The 16076-nt window shown below is 44.6% G+C and overlaps 1 protein-coding gene across 1 annotated transcript in view; it reads left to right on the forward strand.

The window, feature by feature from the left end:
- LOC146351029 (uncharacterized) overlaps positions 1–13060 on the forward strand; it is a 34551-nt gene extending 21491 nt beyond the window's left edge. Inside the window, exons 3-5 of the mRNA XM_084845669.1 lie at positions 3707–3848; positions 7893–8748; positions 13039–13060. Coding sequence (XP_084701795.1) covers positions 3707–3848; positions 7893–8748; positions 13039–13060 — 1020 coding nt within the window. The remainder of the gene's footprint in view (positions 1–3706; positions 3849–7892; positions 8749–13038) is intronic.
- Positions 13061–16076: the final 3016 nt, after the last annotated feature.

Here is a 16076-nt window from a genome sequence, read left to right on the forward strand (position 1 = left end):
TGCTGCCAGATCACACACCCCGTCCCCCTTCTTCCCACTGCATCACATCTCTCTTCTTTCTACTGCATGGTGCCCCCATTCCCCTTACTCCATTGCACCCCCTGTTCCCCTTCCCACCACCACGTTGCACCCTATCCCTTACCTTAAAAAAAACCCCACCAGCTTCTTCTCAACCAGCCAATTTGACTTTAATGTTCTTAGAACCAATAAAATACAAAATCAAAACTTTTGTTAGAGGAAAAAATCTGAAGCAGGTGTAAATGATCACCTTCTTTTCTCTTTAATGTAATCTGCAATGGAAATGAAGAAAGTTTTAGAAAGTTATCCTTTGAAAAGCCTATTTTTCTGGGAAATAAAATATGAAAGCATTGAAGAATCTTTAACACCACTGAATTCCTATTCTTTGAATGCGGTCGAAGATGTGAGAGAATATGTGGAAAGGCACACTGAAAGGTTAAAGGCAATGAATTGCAAGGAACATGAAAGGAAAAATTTACAACTTACCAAAATTCTGTTAACATGCTTTTCTGTCAATGGTGATTAAACAAGTTGTGCAAATGAATATATATATATATATATATATATATATATACGCTCTGTTTATATGACCTGACCTTTTAAAGATGTCAGAATTATGGAAGCGAGGATGAGGCTGTCAACAAAATTACAGGAAGTCTGCAAGACCTGCAGGAGGAAGAGCTGGGTATCAAGCCTAACTTCAGTTTGATATACTACATGCAAAACTAGAAACAGCATATCTGGTGGGAAAAAAGTACCTTTCCATAATAACAGCTGAGCTAACCTGCCTGTGGAAAGTGGTTCAAATTATCACGTCCAACTCAAAGAGGTATCATGAACATATGATGAGCTATTCTTGCTGTGTATGCTTGTGAAATCAGAGTTTTAGCTCAGCATAGGGTGGATGAGTACACTGACCTCAGCTGAGATAAAAGGAGGGGGGGATTGAAAAGCCAGTGATGTTACTAAATCTGACCTGGAGGCTGAAATCCAAATGTAGCACCACAGTGAAATTAAATCTGTGTCCGACCAACCACATGCTCAGAATAAATGCATTGGAACATTACAAAATTAAATGTGATGCTGGAAAGCAAGAAAGTAGGGAAACTGTGGTTGAGGGAGCAACAGGGACACAGGACTGGGAATTATGGGACAATAGAGGAACAGGGAATCTTCAAGAAGCTGAATCCTTAGCTCAGTCTACTAAGATTTTCACCCATGATCATGAGGAATACAAAGGCTCTTGGTATGAAAGAGAGCGCTGAGCTGAACGTATGAGGAATGTGAATTCTGGGTCAGATAACTAAAAGAGACACAGACAGATTACCGAGTGCAATTTGCTATAGCTAGACAATCATATGATACCCTGGGCATGCCAAATATGCAGCCATTCTGAGCCTGTGATTACTGCGTCCACACACACCTCTAAAGTGTGGAACTCTTACGTAACGTGAGCATTTATAGTGAAGGGATAACTTCCCACGAGTGTAGCTATCATTGTTACATGATGTAATACATATAGCTAGCATAATGTGTGTAATTACATTGTGTTTGATTACCCGTTGCTAATGTAGTGGGAATATGATTACAGTGGTTATATTTCTAAAAGATAATTATGTATATAATAGCTAATATATATGACTTGGTAATTTCTTTTAACTCACAGAACTTGCTATCAAATACCTTGAACAGCCATAAAATTGCATGAGAAAATAGGCCATTTAGGAGATGAATTCATCCTAAACGGTGAAACGCTGGCTTACTAAAGCTGGACAAGTATATAAAAAGGAACCTCACATCACTTAGGTCATCAAGTCTTTATAGTAACATCAGTCTCTAGCATTTCAGCTTAAGAGGTGTGTATGCTATGCACCATCACTTTGACCGAGGTTGAAGGCAGACATAAAATATGTTTTAAATATAGAAGCAATATAGTATGAACCTGCTTTCATCTCTCTCTACTGATTTCTAGCATGCTAACTAATTAAACAATCTATCAGTCTTGCCCCCCATGCTTTTTTGCCTGTCAGTCACAAGCTGTTGTCTTCTCCTGGTCCTCCTCTAGCTAGGAAACACCCCATAACTGGCCACATTCCTGAAGACAGGAGAAGCTTATGCTGTTTCTTTCTCATAATGATATATCAGTGTTCACTTTGGTGGTGTACTTGATACAAATATTAATATAAAAAGAGACCTAACAGCATATTCACAACAGTGTAAGTTTAAGCTCCCTTTCTATATTATAACTGTCTTCAATCTAAGTCAAAGTGATAGTGCACCTCTAACTATACAAATATGCACTCAGATCTTTAACACAGTTAAGCCAAAGATCTGCTACTATTAGCACACTCTATGGACATAGACATGACATGGGCATAGTCTATGCACTGGAGGCTTATAATCCATGGGAATGATCCAGTCAACAGTGCCCAGAGATGCAGAGGCTTCTATGTGAGTAAAAGGATCTCCAGACTGGAAACAACCTGCATTCATTCCCAGATGCAAGTGAATATAATCCAGTCCCATCCCTGTGCATACATTGCTCTTGTTCAGATTGCAGTGGGTCCAGCAGCTGCAGCTAAGGTATAATTGAGGAATGTGTGTGTCAGGAAAATAGGATCCCTATTCATTATAGTGAAATCTATAATGAAATCCCATGCTAGAACGTCCTTCATTTCTTTCTGGGGCACTCAGATTTATCACTTTGTGTCCTGGATTGCAGAATCTAGGAGAATCTTATGCAGCCAACCTAACCAGTTTCTTCCTGCTCTCTATCCCAGCACCTAGGATGCAACTTCGCAAGTCTGAAAATTCTGATAAGTGTGGCAGGATGTATGAGTCATTTCACTGTCACAATGTATAGCCACTTCTAGCTGCATACAAAACCATCCCAATACCATAAGTGTAAGCAAGAATCCTACAAGTTGGTCATCGAAGCACAAGAATCAAAACGAAGTGGGAATGCTTAGATTTTGGATTGATTGCACAGAGAAACTGAATATCTTGTTTGGGTTGCAAACACAGGAGTTTAGATTGTTCAATTATTGATTCATGTTATATTTTAATGTTCGATACGTTGACCGCTACTTTGGGAAGGGGAAGGTGGGATATAAAGTATTCTAATAAACAAATATAATAGCATTTAGGAATTACAAGCAGAATAATAATATAAATCAAGCCTTTGATTTGCTAGTGCCAAAGAAATAATAGATTTCATCTCGCTATCTGTTTTTCCTCTCTCTCTCTGTCTTATTTTCTCCAGTTTGTTCTCTCTCACACACTCACTCACTCTTTCTGTTGCATTTCTCTCTCTCTTGCATCTCTGTCCTCAGCTTCTCTCTTTCAAATTCCAAGTATTGAGATGACATTTCTATATATGCATGTCTTAGTGGATTTCCCCCACCCTCTCTAGCACCTCTGCTTCTGAGGTGATCTATTAACATCAATTTTAATTCATCTACTGTCTTTCCCTCATAAGGGAGATTCAGACTCTTACATCTCTCCAAGAGTCCTTCCCTTCTCATACTTTAAAAACTCCATTTTCCTCAGAGTTTTCCCCACACAAACATTGTTACAACTTGGGTCTCCCTGACATAGGTTTAAGGACTGATATTTTGTAACAGAAGTGTACTCTCTCTTTCCTGTCACAACCTGTGACCACAAGAGTCTCTGTCTCTTTGTTATTCAGTGGCTTATGATGAAACAAAGCTTTCCTTGGAAGAGAGAGGAGGACCCCAACCAAGAACAACTGCAAGATGGAAGGAGAGGGAATCTGCTGCTTGCTGCTACCTCTGCTCCTGCCTCTGGGACTTCTGATCCATCACATCACTGTGAGTACTGCCTCTTGGCAAGATTAAGGCCCTGACTCAGCAGCTTCTCCCAGGACTGCCACCCCATCCCAGCCCAACTGTGTCATCTTCCTGGGCTGGGGGGGCATAAAAGCTAGGCTCCTGCGGGGCCAGGACAGCCATCGGTGGGACGGCCACCAAAGGGGCGGCCCCAAAGGGGTTCACCCCTTTGGGGGAGCCACTTCAGGGGAACACGAGGGTGAGGGCCCTGCCCCTTGTCAATGGAGGGGTGGAGGTGTATTGGTTACACATCTATCTTTTGAGGGATGTGCTTCAAAGAAAGAAGTGGAGATGAAGGGACACAGGGAGCAGCCATCACAATTATACAGAGCAGAGGGCGATATGGTGGGGGGAGACAGTTGCTTGTTCCGGGGAGCGGGGATTATAACAGGGTCCTGGTTGTCCCCAAGAGGTCCCCCAATACAAATAGCCTGGATAGCCTTGGCAGCAGTCCCCCTGGGCTGAAAATACTGTTGGTGAATGCCAGGTCGGTGAATAGTAAGACAGCAGTCATCCAGGACTTGATCTTAGATATTTATGTAGCCTATCATGGCTAACACAGGAACGCCATTTGCGTCCCTGCGGAGGCTGTGATAGGCTACGTAAATATTTACATAGCCTATCACAGCTAAAAAAGGTAATGCAAATGGCGGCTGCTGTAGCCGCCGCCATTTGCGTTCCCTTTTTTTTGCCATGATAGGCTATGTAAATATTTACGTAGCCTATCACGGCTAAAGCGGGATATTGCATAGGAGATGCCAAATGGCATAGGGGACGCCATTTGCGTCCCTGCTTTAGCCATGATAGGCTACGTAAATATTTACGTAGCCTATCACGGGCCAGTGCAGGGACGCAAATGGTGTCCCCTACACAGGATACCATTTGTGTCTGCAGCAGCCTGGCAGCAGCTGGAGGCCCCACTGAAGGTTGGCCCGGCCAGCGGCTCCGCGGCCTGGCCACAGAGCAGAACCAGCCGGACAGGATTCCGGAGGGGAGGAACAGATCGCCTCCCCCCCGCCCCGTCGAGGATTCCAGGGGGAGGAACGGATCACCTACCCCCACCTGCAAAACCCGGCAGAGCCAGGTAAGCAGGGTTTCGTACACCCCTACTAGGGATAGGGATGTTGGAGAATTTCGCCACGGATTCCAGGGAGGCCAAATGCCAGCTCATTTGGCCCCCCGGAATCCATGGTGGAATGAAGCCACCTGCCCCACCACCCCACGAAATGGGCCCAGAACAGAGCCTACCTTTGTCGGCCGTTCTGGTGCTCCTTGAATGGAGCACCATTCACCTCTTTTCGAATTGCCATGATAGGCTACATAAGTATTTACGTTAGGGATGTACGAAAGTCACTTACCTTTTCGCAGATTGATTCACAGCGGGGGGGAGGCTCTCCGTCCCTCCCCCCGGAATCCTCAACGGGGGAGAGGCAATCCAGTCCTCCCCCCTCCCGGAATCCTGCCCATCCGCAGCCGGAGTTCCGGCCATGGACTGGCTGCTGCGGATGCAAATGGCGGCCACCGTAGTGGCTGCCATTTGCATCCAGCCAGGCTGCCGTGATAGGTTACGTAAGTATTTACGTAGCCTATCACGGCAGGGAAAAACAAAACAAAACAGCGTACGCAAATGGCGGCAGCTATGGCGGCCGCCATTTGTGTTCCCTATTTTTCACCATTTTAGCCTACGTAAATATTTACGTAGGCTATTATGGCGAAAAAAAAGGGGAATGCAAATTGCGTAGTGGGCGCCATTTGTGTTCCTTCCCCCCCCCCGCTGTTTTAGCCTACGTAAATATTTACGTAAGCTAAAACAGCGAAAAATAGGGAACGCAAATGGCGGCCGCCGTAGCCGCCGCCATTTGCTTACACTGTTGTTGTTGTTTTGCTTGTTGTGATAGGCTATGTAACTATTTACATAAGTATTTACGTAGCCTATGACGGCAAACAGCAGATGCAAATGGCGGCCACGGCAGCCGGTCGATAGACCAGCCGCTGCCACCGGAGCCACCGCCGGAACATCTGCCCCAGGTAAGCTTCATCCCAGGGGGAATCCGTGGGGGGGTGGGGGGTGGGAGGCCGTTCCACCACGGATTCACCTAAATCCGTGGCAGAATTCTCTGCCATCCCTAAGTTCCATAGCCTATCATGGCTAATGCAGGGATGCCATGTGCGTCCCTGTGGAGGCTGTGATAGGCTACGTAAATATATACATAGCCTATCACAGCAATAGACAGGAACGCAAATGGCAGCTGCCGTAGCCGCCACCACTTGCATCCCTGTCCTTTGCCATGATAGGCTATGTATATATTTACGTAAATAAATATATTTGCGTCCCATTTGCATCCCTGCGCAGCCCAGCGGCTGGATGTCCAGCTGCAGGTGCCCTGGCTGGTGGCTCCGCAGAATCGCCATGGAGCGGAGTTGGTCGGGGAGAATTTCGGGGAGAGGAATGGACAGCCTCCCCCCACTGCGAATGACCCCGGATGAAATGGTGAGTTAATTTCATACATCACTAGCTAGGGATGTTAGAGGATTCAGTCATGGACTCCAGTGAGACCAGATTCTTTAGAATCCAGCCCCCTGGAGTCCATGGTGGAACGGAGCAATCCCCCCCGCCACCCCACAAAATGTATGTGGAATGGAGCCTACCTTTGTCGGCCGTCCGCTGCCCCGCAAATGGCTGCTGCAGTCAGCGGCTGCCATTTCCTGTTTACTTTAGCCGTTATAGGCTACATAAGTATTTATGTAGCCTATCACGGCCTCTGCAGGGACGCCATTTGCATCCCTGCCTTTTGCCTTCATAGGCTACGTAATAGGGATGGACGAAAGTCCCTTACCTGATCCCGAAGGTTGCTTCGTGGTGGGGGGGAGGCGCTCTGTCCCTCCCCCCGAAATTCTGGCTGGGGGGGAGGCACCCCGTCCCTCCGGCCGTGAAACCTCGTCTCCTGCTGGGATGCAAATGGCGGCGGCCATAGCCACCGCCGTTTGCATCCCTGCAGTCAGCCGTGATAGGCTACGTAAATGTTTACGTAGCCTATCATGGCTGACTTTAAAAAAAAAAAAGCGCATACGCAAATGGTGGCGCCCATGGGCGCCGCCATTTGCATTCCTTATTTTGGCACGTGTAGTCTACGTAAACATTTACGTAGACTACGGTGAAAATAAGGGCAACGCTATTTGCGTTCCCCTTATTTTCGCCATAGTCTACGTAAATGTTTATGTAGACTACACGTGCCAAACTAAGGAACGCAAATGGCGGTGCCCATGGGCACCGCCATTTGCGTACGCGCTTCCCCCCCCCAAAGTCAGCCGTGATAGGCTATGTAAACATTTACGTAGCCTATCACGGTGTTTTTTAAAAATCTAGCCATGATAGGCTACGTAAATCTTTACGTAGCCTATCACATTTGTTTGTTGTTTGTTTTTTTTTACTTGGAAATGGCGGCGGCAGCAGCCGGTCGGAAGACCAGCCGCCGCCGCACAGCCGCCGAACCACTGCCGGAGCCCCCACCACCAGGGACATTTGAGCAAGGTAAGTCCCATCCCGGGGGGGTGGCGGGGGGGCAGACCATTTCTCCACCAATTTCAAGGGGCCGAATGCCAGTGCATTCATGGAGATTCGTGGAGATTCGTGGAGAAATTCTCTGACATCCCTACGTACGTAAATATATATGTAGCCTATCACGGCCTCTGCAGGGACGCCATTTGCATCCCTGCCTTTTGCCGTGATAGGGTACGTAAATATATATGTAGCCTATCACGGCCTCTGCAGGGACGCCATTTGCTTTTGCTGTGATCGGCTACGTAAATATATATGTAGCCTATCACGGCCTCTGCAGGGATACAAATGGCGGCCACTATAGCAGCTGCCCTTTGCAGCTGCAGCCCAGCAGCGGACGGAAGGCTCCATGGAGTCGCTGTGGAGCAGAGCCGGCTGGGGAGGATTCCGGGGGGAGGGATGGAGTGCCTCCCCCCCCACCGCAGATGGCCCCAGCGGAATGGGATAAGTGATTCATACACCCCTAGTTGAAGCCCTGGCTGATCTCTGGAATAGGGAAATGGCTGGGGCGGTGGACACACTCGCTCCTGAGCGTCCCCCCTCACAGAGTGGAACCAGACCAGCACCCTGGTTCTCTAGGGAACTGGCGGCGATGAAGCAAATGAGATGGAGACTAGAGAGACGTTGGCGGAAAACTCGGAACGAGTCCGATCAAACACGGGCTAGAGCTTATCTGAAAGCCTACTCCGTGGCAGTCAGGGCAGCAAAGAAGTCTTTCTTTTCTGCCACCATTGCATCTGCAGGGAGCCAGCCAGCAGAGCTGTTTCGAGTGGCCAGGGGCCTTCTACAGTCTGGCCCAAGTGCTGAAAATTCTGACCACTCGACAGCCTGCTGTGAACAATTTGCCCAGCACTTTGCTGAGAAAATCGCTCGGATCCTTTCTGACTTGGATGCTATAGTTGATGCAGATCCTGTGGATGTCACTTTGGCTCCTGCTTGTTCAGTGTTGATGGATTCTTTTCAATTTGTGCAGCCCGAGGATGTGGACAGGATTCTTGGAGTGGTGAGAGCCACCACATGCATGCTGGATCCTTGCCCCTCCTGGCTTATTAAAGAGGCCAGAGGAGGACTGGCTGAGTGGACAATAGGAGTGGTTAATGCCTCTCTGGAACAAGGCATTGTTCCATTATACTTAAAAGAGGCAGTTGTGAGACCTCTGTTGAAGAAGCCTTCCCTGAATACCACCATACTAGGTAACTATCATCCAGTCTCTAACATATCAGTTTTGGGCAAGGTATTAGAGCATGTGGTGGCCTCCCAGCTCCAGGGGTTCCTGGATGAAATGGATTATCTTGATCCATTTCAATCTGGTTTCAGGCCTGGGTGTGGGAGGGAGACAGCTTTGGTCACCTTGGTGGATGTCCTAGGCCAGGAACTGGACAGGGCGAGTGTGTCCCTGTTAGTTCTGCTGGACCTCTCAGTGGCATTTGATACCATCAACCATGGTATTCTTCTGTGATACCTCACTGGGATGGGACTTGGAGGTACTGTTTTATAGTGGCTCCATTCCTTCCTAGGGGGGCGAACTCAGAAGGTGGTTTTGGGGGATGCCTGTTCAACTCCGTGGCTGTTAGCTTGTGGGGTCTTTCAGGGTTCTGTTCTGTCCCCCATGCTATTTAATATCTACATGAAACCATTGGGAGAGGTTGTCCGGAGTTTTGGAGTTGGTTGATGACACCCAGCTCTACTACTCCACTCCACCAGATTCCAAGGAAGCCGTTTCTGTCCTTAACCAGTGTTAGGCATCAGTGATGGACTGGATGAGGGAGAACAAATTGAAACTTAATCCAGACAAGACAGAGATGCTCCTGATGCGGTCTGGAGCCATGTCGCCCTGGCAGCATTCTGTGGAGGCTTCGTGGGATGCTATCTCAAACAGCTTTTAAAAGGTTGAAAAACCTTTTCATCTTCCCCTGGAATTAAAAGGGAAGCAAGAGCAGCATCTGGATGAAATCTTGGAAGAGCAGCTTATTTTGCGAAGAAGCAGAAGGGGTGAACTCCAAGGTTAGTCTGCCAGAGCTTAGACATCGCTCAAAGTTGTTTTGAAACTCCAATCTAATTAGGAGAACACAGGGCTGACAAATTCCAAATGTAGTTATTAGTGTTTATGGACTAAGGAATACCAACAATATTTGAGGACCTGCAAGATCTATTTGAAGAGAAGGATGGCAACGTCAAGGAGGAAAAAAGGAGCAGGATCTCCACCGACCCCCCCTACACCTCCTGTGGCAAAGGCTCTGAGAAGCGATGGAAATACAGGGGAGTTGCTTGCTCTGATAAAAACTTTGTCTTCGCAATTTGCTGAACAGGCTAAAGAGGCTGGATACAATTCAAAATTCCATCACCGCCTTGCAAGGGGCTGTGGACTTAATTAACACTTCTTGGCAAAAGATGAAGGCGAAGGTTAATGAGCTGCAAGACTGGGTGGCAGGCAGCGCAGGAGATTGTATCACAAGCTTTTTACAACAATTTGTCTGTCAGAATCTTCCAACTTGAGGCTTTCACGCACAGGGCAAATGTACGTATTATTGGTATCAAAGATCTACCTACTGATGTAAATTTGTCTACTTTTGTAGATAGGTTTCTGCATGAGATACTCCCTGTGTCATCTGATTATTTACTTGATATTGAGCAGGCATTCTGTGTGCCAAATGCCAAAGGGACTGATTATATGATTATAGTCCAATTTGCAAGAATCTCCACAAAAAATTATATCTTGCATTTGGCAAGAGAGGGCGGTAATCTTTTTTGGGGATCCAAACAAGATAGAGTTATGTTACTTCCAGATTACACCAAAGAAGTTGCTGATAAAAGAAGGCAATTTACCAGGCGAGAAACTTGGCAAGACAAATGAACTTACAATATCATTTAAAATATCCTGCTACATTTTGCATTTTTTCTGAAGGTCAGATGAAGAAGTTTCTAAATCACAAAATGGCAGAGATATGGCTAATCAGAAAAACACGTGAGACTTCTGTTCCAGCCTCATGAACTGGAATTTATAAACAAGACTATGTTTAGTCTGTAAGATCCAGGCTAGGCCAGAGATAACTGCTCATATATATATAACTGCTCCATCTTTTTTCTCTCATTTTTTTTCTCTTAAATCTTTTCTCTTTAAAATGGATATGATATACTGTACTTAAATCTACTGTCTGAGGGTGTATAGAAATGTGCACACTCATTTATATATTTGGAAATGATACTATCTAAAATATAGATAGTACAAAATACATTAGTGATTGTTGTATTTTTTCTTCTTTTTTATCCTTTATAATTTTTTTCTTTTTAATTATTATTATTAATATTATCAATATTATGATACTAGGATAAGTAGTATTTCTGGCTGGTTGATTTTAAGCTTTATTATTATATAATAGCATAAAATTTATTAGTGATTTGTTATTATTATTACCTATCCTGTTTAATGTTCTTCCTTTTTATTATTATTACTATCATTATTATGAGACTTCGGTTAGTAATATTTTTGTCTGGTTAAACTGTTAAGCTTTACTATTTATATGTTAACTGAAGGGCAATATATGGTTATTAGAAATGAATTGTAGGCCTGCTCCCTTGCTATAAAACTGATGATATGATATTGAAATGTAAGGTTGATTATCTATGCTGTACTGAATTGTAATATTGGTAGTGTTATAGGTATAACTTTTAAGTAGAATGGTATTTGAAGTTTGTGTGTAATTGAGTTTAAATTTAATCCTTTTAAGTAACTTCTTTATATTTTTTCTTTTTCTCTCTTGCTTTCTTCTTCCTTTTCCTTCTGTCTGTCTGTCTGTCTGTCTGTCTTTCTTTTTCACTATTGCTGTGTCCTCCTAAAAATACTGTATTGTTGGGAAACTGTAGATAATGATTAGGTTGTTGGTACTGCTTATTTCATTTATAAAGATAAAAAATAGAATTAAAAGTATATTAAAAAAAAAAAAAGACAGAGGTGCTCCTGGTCAGTTGAATGGCAGATCAGGGAATAGGGATTCAGCCTGTGTTGGATGGGATTGCACTCCCCCTGAAGACTCAGGTTCGCAGTTTGGGGGTGCTCCTGGATTCAGCCCTAAGCCTAGATGCTCAGGTTTCAGTGGTGGCCAGGAGTGGTTTTGCACAGTTAAAACTAGTGCACTAACTGCACCCATTTCTGGGGATGTCTGATATGGCCACGGTGACACATGCCTTAGTTACATCCCATTTGGATTGCTGCAACATGATCTACGTGGGGCTGCCTATGAAGAGTGTTCAGAAACTGCAGCTGGTCCAAAGAGCTGCTGCCAGACTGTTGACTGGGGCTGGCTGCAGGGAACATACAACTCCCTTGTTAAAACAGCTTCACTGGCTTCCGGTCTGTTTCTGGGCACAATTCAAAGTGCTGGCTGTGACCTATAAAGCCCTATATGGCTCCAGTCCAGGTTATCTGAAAGACTGTATCCTCCCTTATGAACCTGCCCATGTCCTGAGCTCCTCTGTGGAGGCCCTTCTCTCAGTCTCACCACTGTCACAGGCACGTTTGGTGGGAACCCGGGAGAGGGCCTTCTCAGTGGCTGCCCCATGGCTGTGGAATGCCCTTCCCAGGGTGGCTAGGATGGCAACCTCCTTGATGTGTTTCTGGAGGCAGACTAAAACATTCTTATTTCAGCAGGCCTTTGGGACATAGCTGGAACCTGCTAAAATGCTGTTTTAATTATTTAATATAATTTTAATTGTATTGTTGTTTAATTATATTTTAACTTTTGTTTATTTTCATATGTTTTATTTGTATATGTTTTAATGTTTGTAAGCCGCCTTGTGTCCCAGTACTGGGGAAAAGGCAGGGTATTAATAAAATAACAACAACAACAACAACACAGCCCCTTTATTTTGGATCCCACTGATCTGCCGCTACTTGTGACTTTTCTGTCCTGGGTTACATCTTCAGCTTCCACCTGTTGAAACTGAAAAACCCCTCAAAGATGTCTGCCTCCGCTTTGGTCCGTTGTCCTCACTGACACACAATGCTTCAGCCCGTTTTATTCTCTGCATTAAAGAGGCACCCAATAGGCCTAATAGGTTCTCACAACCCAATACAGGAGAAAAACAAGGAAAGAGATTTTCTAATGGTAACTCAGTAAGTTAAACAAACACATGGGATTTTGTATTATAAAGCAAACAAATAAAATGTATTAAATACAAAAAGAGTTATATATACCATTTTTAATAAATCTATACTTGGTCCTACTTGGTCCTATACTTAGAAAATCCTGTTTCCCAAACCTCACTAACTAGATGTAGCAAATGGTCGCCTCTCCCCTTTTAAAAACTCAGAATCCACGCACTCATGCACCTCCCGCCTTTCACTCACTCTTTATTATCCCTGTCTTACTTACGCTTAACAATGCAAGCACATATGTTAATATAGCAAGCATATGTTACAGCCAGAAATTTGGATGGCTTTAAGGGGGTTAGACAAATTCCTGGCAGAGAAGGCTATTAATGGCTACTAGTCCTGATGCCTCTGTGTAATCTGCAGTATCAGAGGCAGTAAGCCTGTGTACACCAGCTGATGGGGAACATGGATGGGAGGATGCTGTTGCACTCATGTCCTGCTTGTGGGTTTCCCATCAACAGGTGGTCGGCCTCTGTGTTGTGAACAGAATGCTAGACTAGATGGACCCTTGGTCTGATCCAGCATGGCTCTTCTTATGTTTCATACTTTTCTCTTCCAATCATCTGCTGATGGAAAGTGTTGCTTTTTCTAGTTCTTTGCCACTAATGTGTGTGCAGCACATTTTCTAGCAATTTACATAATGTATTCGTATTGTCAAGACCATCCAAATGAAGGACTATAGTTTCAGTTGACAACTTACATCCTGTAATTTCTTCAGCTGTATCAGTTACTTTAACTTAAAATTCGTAAACACACCTGGTTATTATTAACAGATCTATTGTATGCCTTATGCTGATTTAAACTTCTGATATACTTGAAATGAACTGTATTGTTGAGTCGTTAACGATATATTGTAATGTATCACTTTGAGCACAATGTATTTGTGCAAAATGTGGTATTGTTGTTGTTGTTCAGTCGTTCAGTCGTGTCCGACTCTTCGTGACCCCATGGACCATAGCACGCCAGGCCTTCCTGTCCTGCGCTCTCTCCCGGAGCGTGCTCAAGTTCATATTCATTGCATCCGTGATGCTATCTAGCCATCTCATCCTCTGCCGTCCCCTTCTCCTTTTGCCTTCAATCTTTCCCAGCATCAGGGTCTTTTCCAGGGAGTTTTCTCTTCGCATTAGGTGGCCAAAATATTGGAGCTTCAGCTTCATTATCTGTCCTTCCAAAGAGCAGTCAGGGTTGATTTCCTTTAGGATGGACTGATTTGACCTCCTTGCAGTCCAGGGGACTCGTAAGAGTCTTCTCCAGCACCACAGTTCGAAAGCATCAATTCTGCACTCAGCCTTCTTTATAGTCCAGCTCTCACAGCCATACATTACTACTGGGAAAACCATAGCTTTGATTAGACGGACCTTTGTCGGCAAGGTGATGTCTCTGCTTCATACTATGCTGTCTAGGTTGGCCATAGCTTTCCTCCCAAGGAGCAAGCGTCTTTTAATTTCATGGCTACAGTCACCGTCTGCAGTGATCTTGGAGCCCAAGAAAGTAAAATCTGTCACTGCTTCCATTTCTTCCCCTTCTATATGCCAGGAAGTGATGGGGCCAGATGCCATTATCTTAGTTTTTTTAGTGTTGAGTTTCAAACCAGCTTTTGCACTCTCCTCTTTCACCCTCAACAAGAGGCTCTTGAGATCCTCTTCGCTTTCTGCCATTAGGGTGGTATCGTCTGCATATCGGAGGTTGTTGATAATTCTCCCAGCAATCTTAATTCCGACCTCTGATTCATCCAACACGGCATTTCTCATGATGTACTCTGCATATAAGTTAAATAAGCAGGGTGACAATATGCAGCCTTGTCGAACTCCTTTCCCAATTTGGAACCAATCGGTTGTTCCATGTCTGGTTCTTACTGTTGCTTCTTGACCCTCGTACAGGTTTCTCAGGAGACAGGTAAGGTGGTCTGGTACTCCCATCACTTTAAGAATTTGCCACAGTTTGTTGTGATCCGCACAATCAAAGGCTTTAGCGTTGTTTATTGTTTATTGTTGTTTAGCGTTGTTTATTGTTGGCATATTGAATGCAGCACTTTAACAGCATCATCTTTTAGGATTTTAAATAGCTCAGCTGGAATACTGTCATCTCCGCTAGCTTTGTTGTTACTAATGCTTCCTAAGGCCCACTTGACTTCACTCTCTAGGGTGTCCGGCTCAAGTTCAGTGACCGCACTATCATGGCTATCAGGGACATTCAGATCTTTCCTGTATAGTTCTTCTGTGTATTCTTGCCACCTCTTCTTAATCTCATCTGCTTCTGTTAGGTCCCTGCCTTCTTTGTCCTTTATCATGCCCGTCTTTGCACAAAACGTTCCCTTGAGATCTCCAATTTTCTTGAAGAGATCTCTAGTCTTTCCCATTCTGTGGTTTTCCTCGATTTCTTTGCATTGTTCATTTAAGAAGGCCTTCTTGTCTCTCCTTGCTATTCTCTGGAACTCTGCATTCAGTTGGGTATATCTTCCCCTTTCTCCCTTGCTTTTCGCTTCCCTTCTTTCGTGAGCTACTTGTAAAGCCTCGTCAGACAGCCACTTTGCTTTCTTGCATTTCTTTTTCTTTGGGATGGAATTCGTTGCTGCCTCCTGAACAATGTTACGGACCTCTGTCCATAGTTCCTCAGGCACTCTGTCTATCAGGTCTAATCCCTGAAATCTATTCCTCACCTCCACTGTATATTCATCAGGGATTTGATTTAGGTCATACCTGAATGGTTTAGTGGTTTTCCCGACGTTCTTCAATTTAAGCCGAAATTTTGCAAGAAGCAGCTCATGATCTGAGCCACAGTCAGCTCCAGGTCTTGTTTTTACTGACTGTATGGAGCTTCTCCATCTTTGGCTGCAAAGGACATAATCAATCTGATTTCGATATTGACCATCTAGTGACGTCCATGTGTAGAGTCACCTCTTGTGCTGTTGGAAAAGAGTGTTTGCTATGATCAGCATGTTCTCTTGGCAAAACTCTATTAGCTTTTGTCCTGCTTCATTTTGTACACCAAGGCCATGCCTGCCTGTTATCCCGGTGATTTCTTGACTTCCTACTTTAGCATTCCAATCCCCTATGATGAAGAGGACATCTTTTTTTGGTGTTAGTTCTAGAAGGTGTTGTAGGTCTTCATAGAACCGATCAACCTCAGCTTCTTCGGCCTCAGTGGTTGGGGCATAGACTTGAATTACTGTGATGTTGAATGGTTTGCCTTGGATTTGTACTGAGATCATTCTATCATTTTTAAGATTGTACCCCAGTACTGCTTTTCCCACCCTTTTGTTGACTATGAGTGCTACTCCATTTCTTCTAAGGGATTCTTGCCCACAGTAGTAGATATGATGGTCACCTGAATTAAATTCGCCCATGCCTGTCCATTTGAGTTCGCTGATTCCCAAGATGTCGCTGTTCAATCTTGCCATCTCATGTTTGACCACCTCCAGCTTACCTTGATTCATTGATCTTACATTCCAGGTTCCTAAACAATATTGTTCTTTACAGCATCGGATTTTCTTTTCACC

This window comes from Heloderma suspectum, chromosome 3, assembly GCF_057233095.1.
Source record: "Heloderma suspectum isolate Gila_16-S chromosome 3, 16-S_ref, whole genome shotgun sequence".
Lineage (NCBI taxonomy): Eukaryota > Metazoa > Chordata > Lepidosauria > Squamata > Helodermatidae > Heloderma > Heloderma suspectum.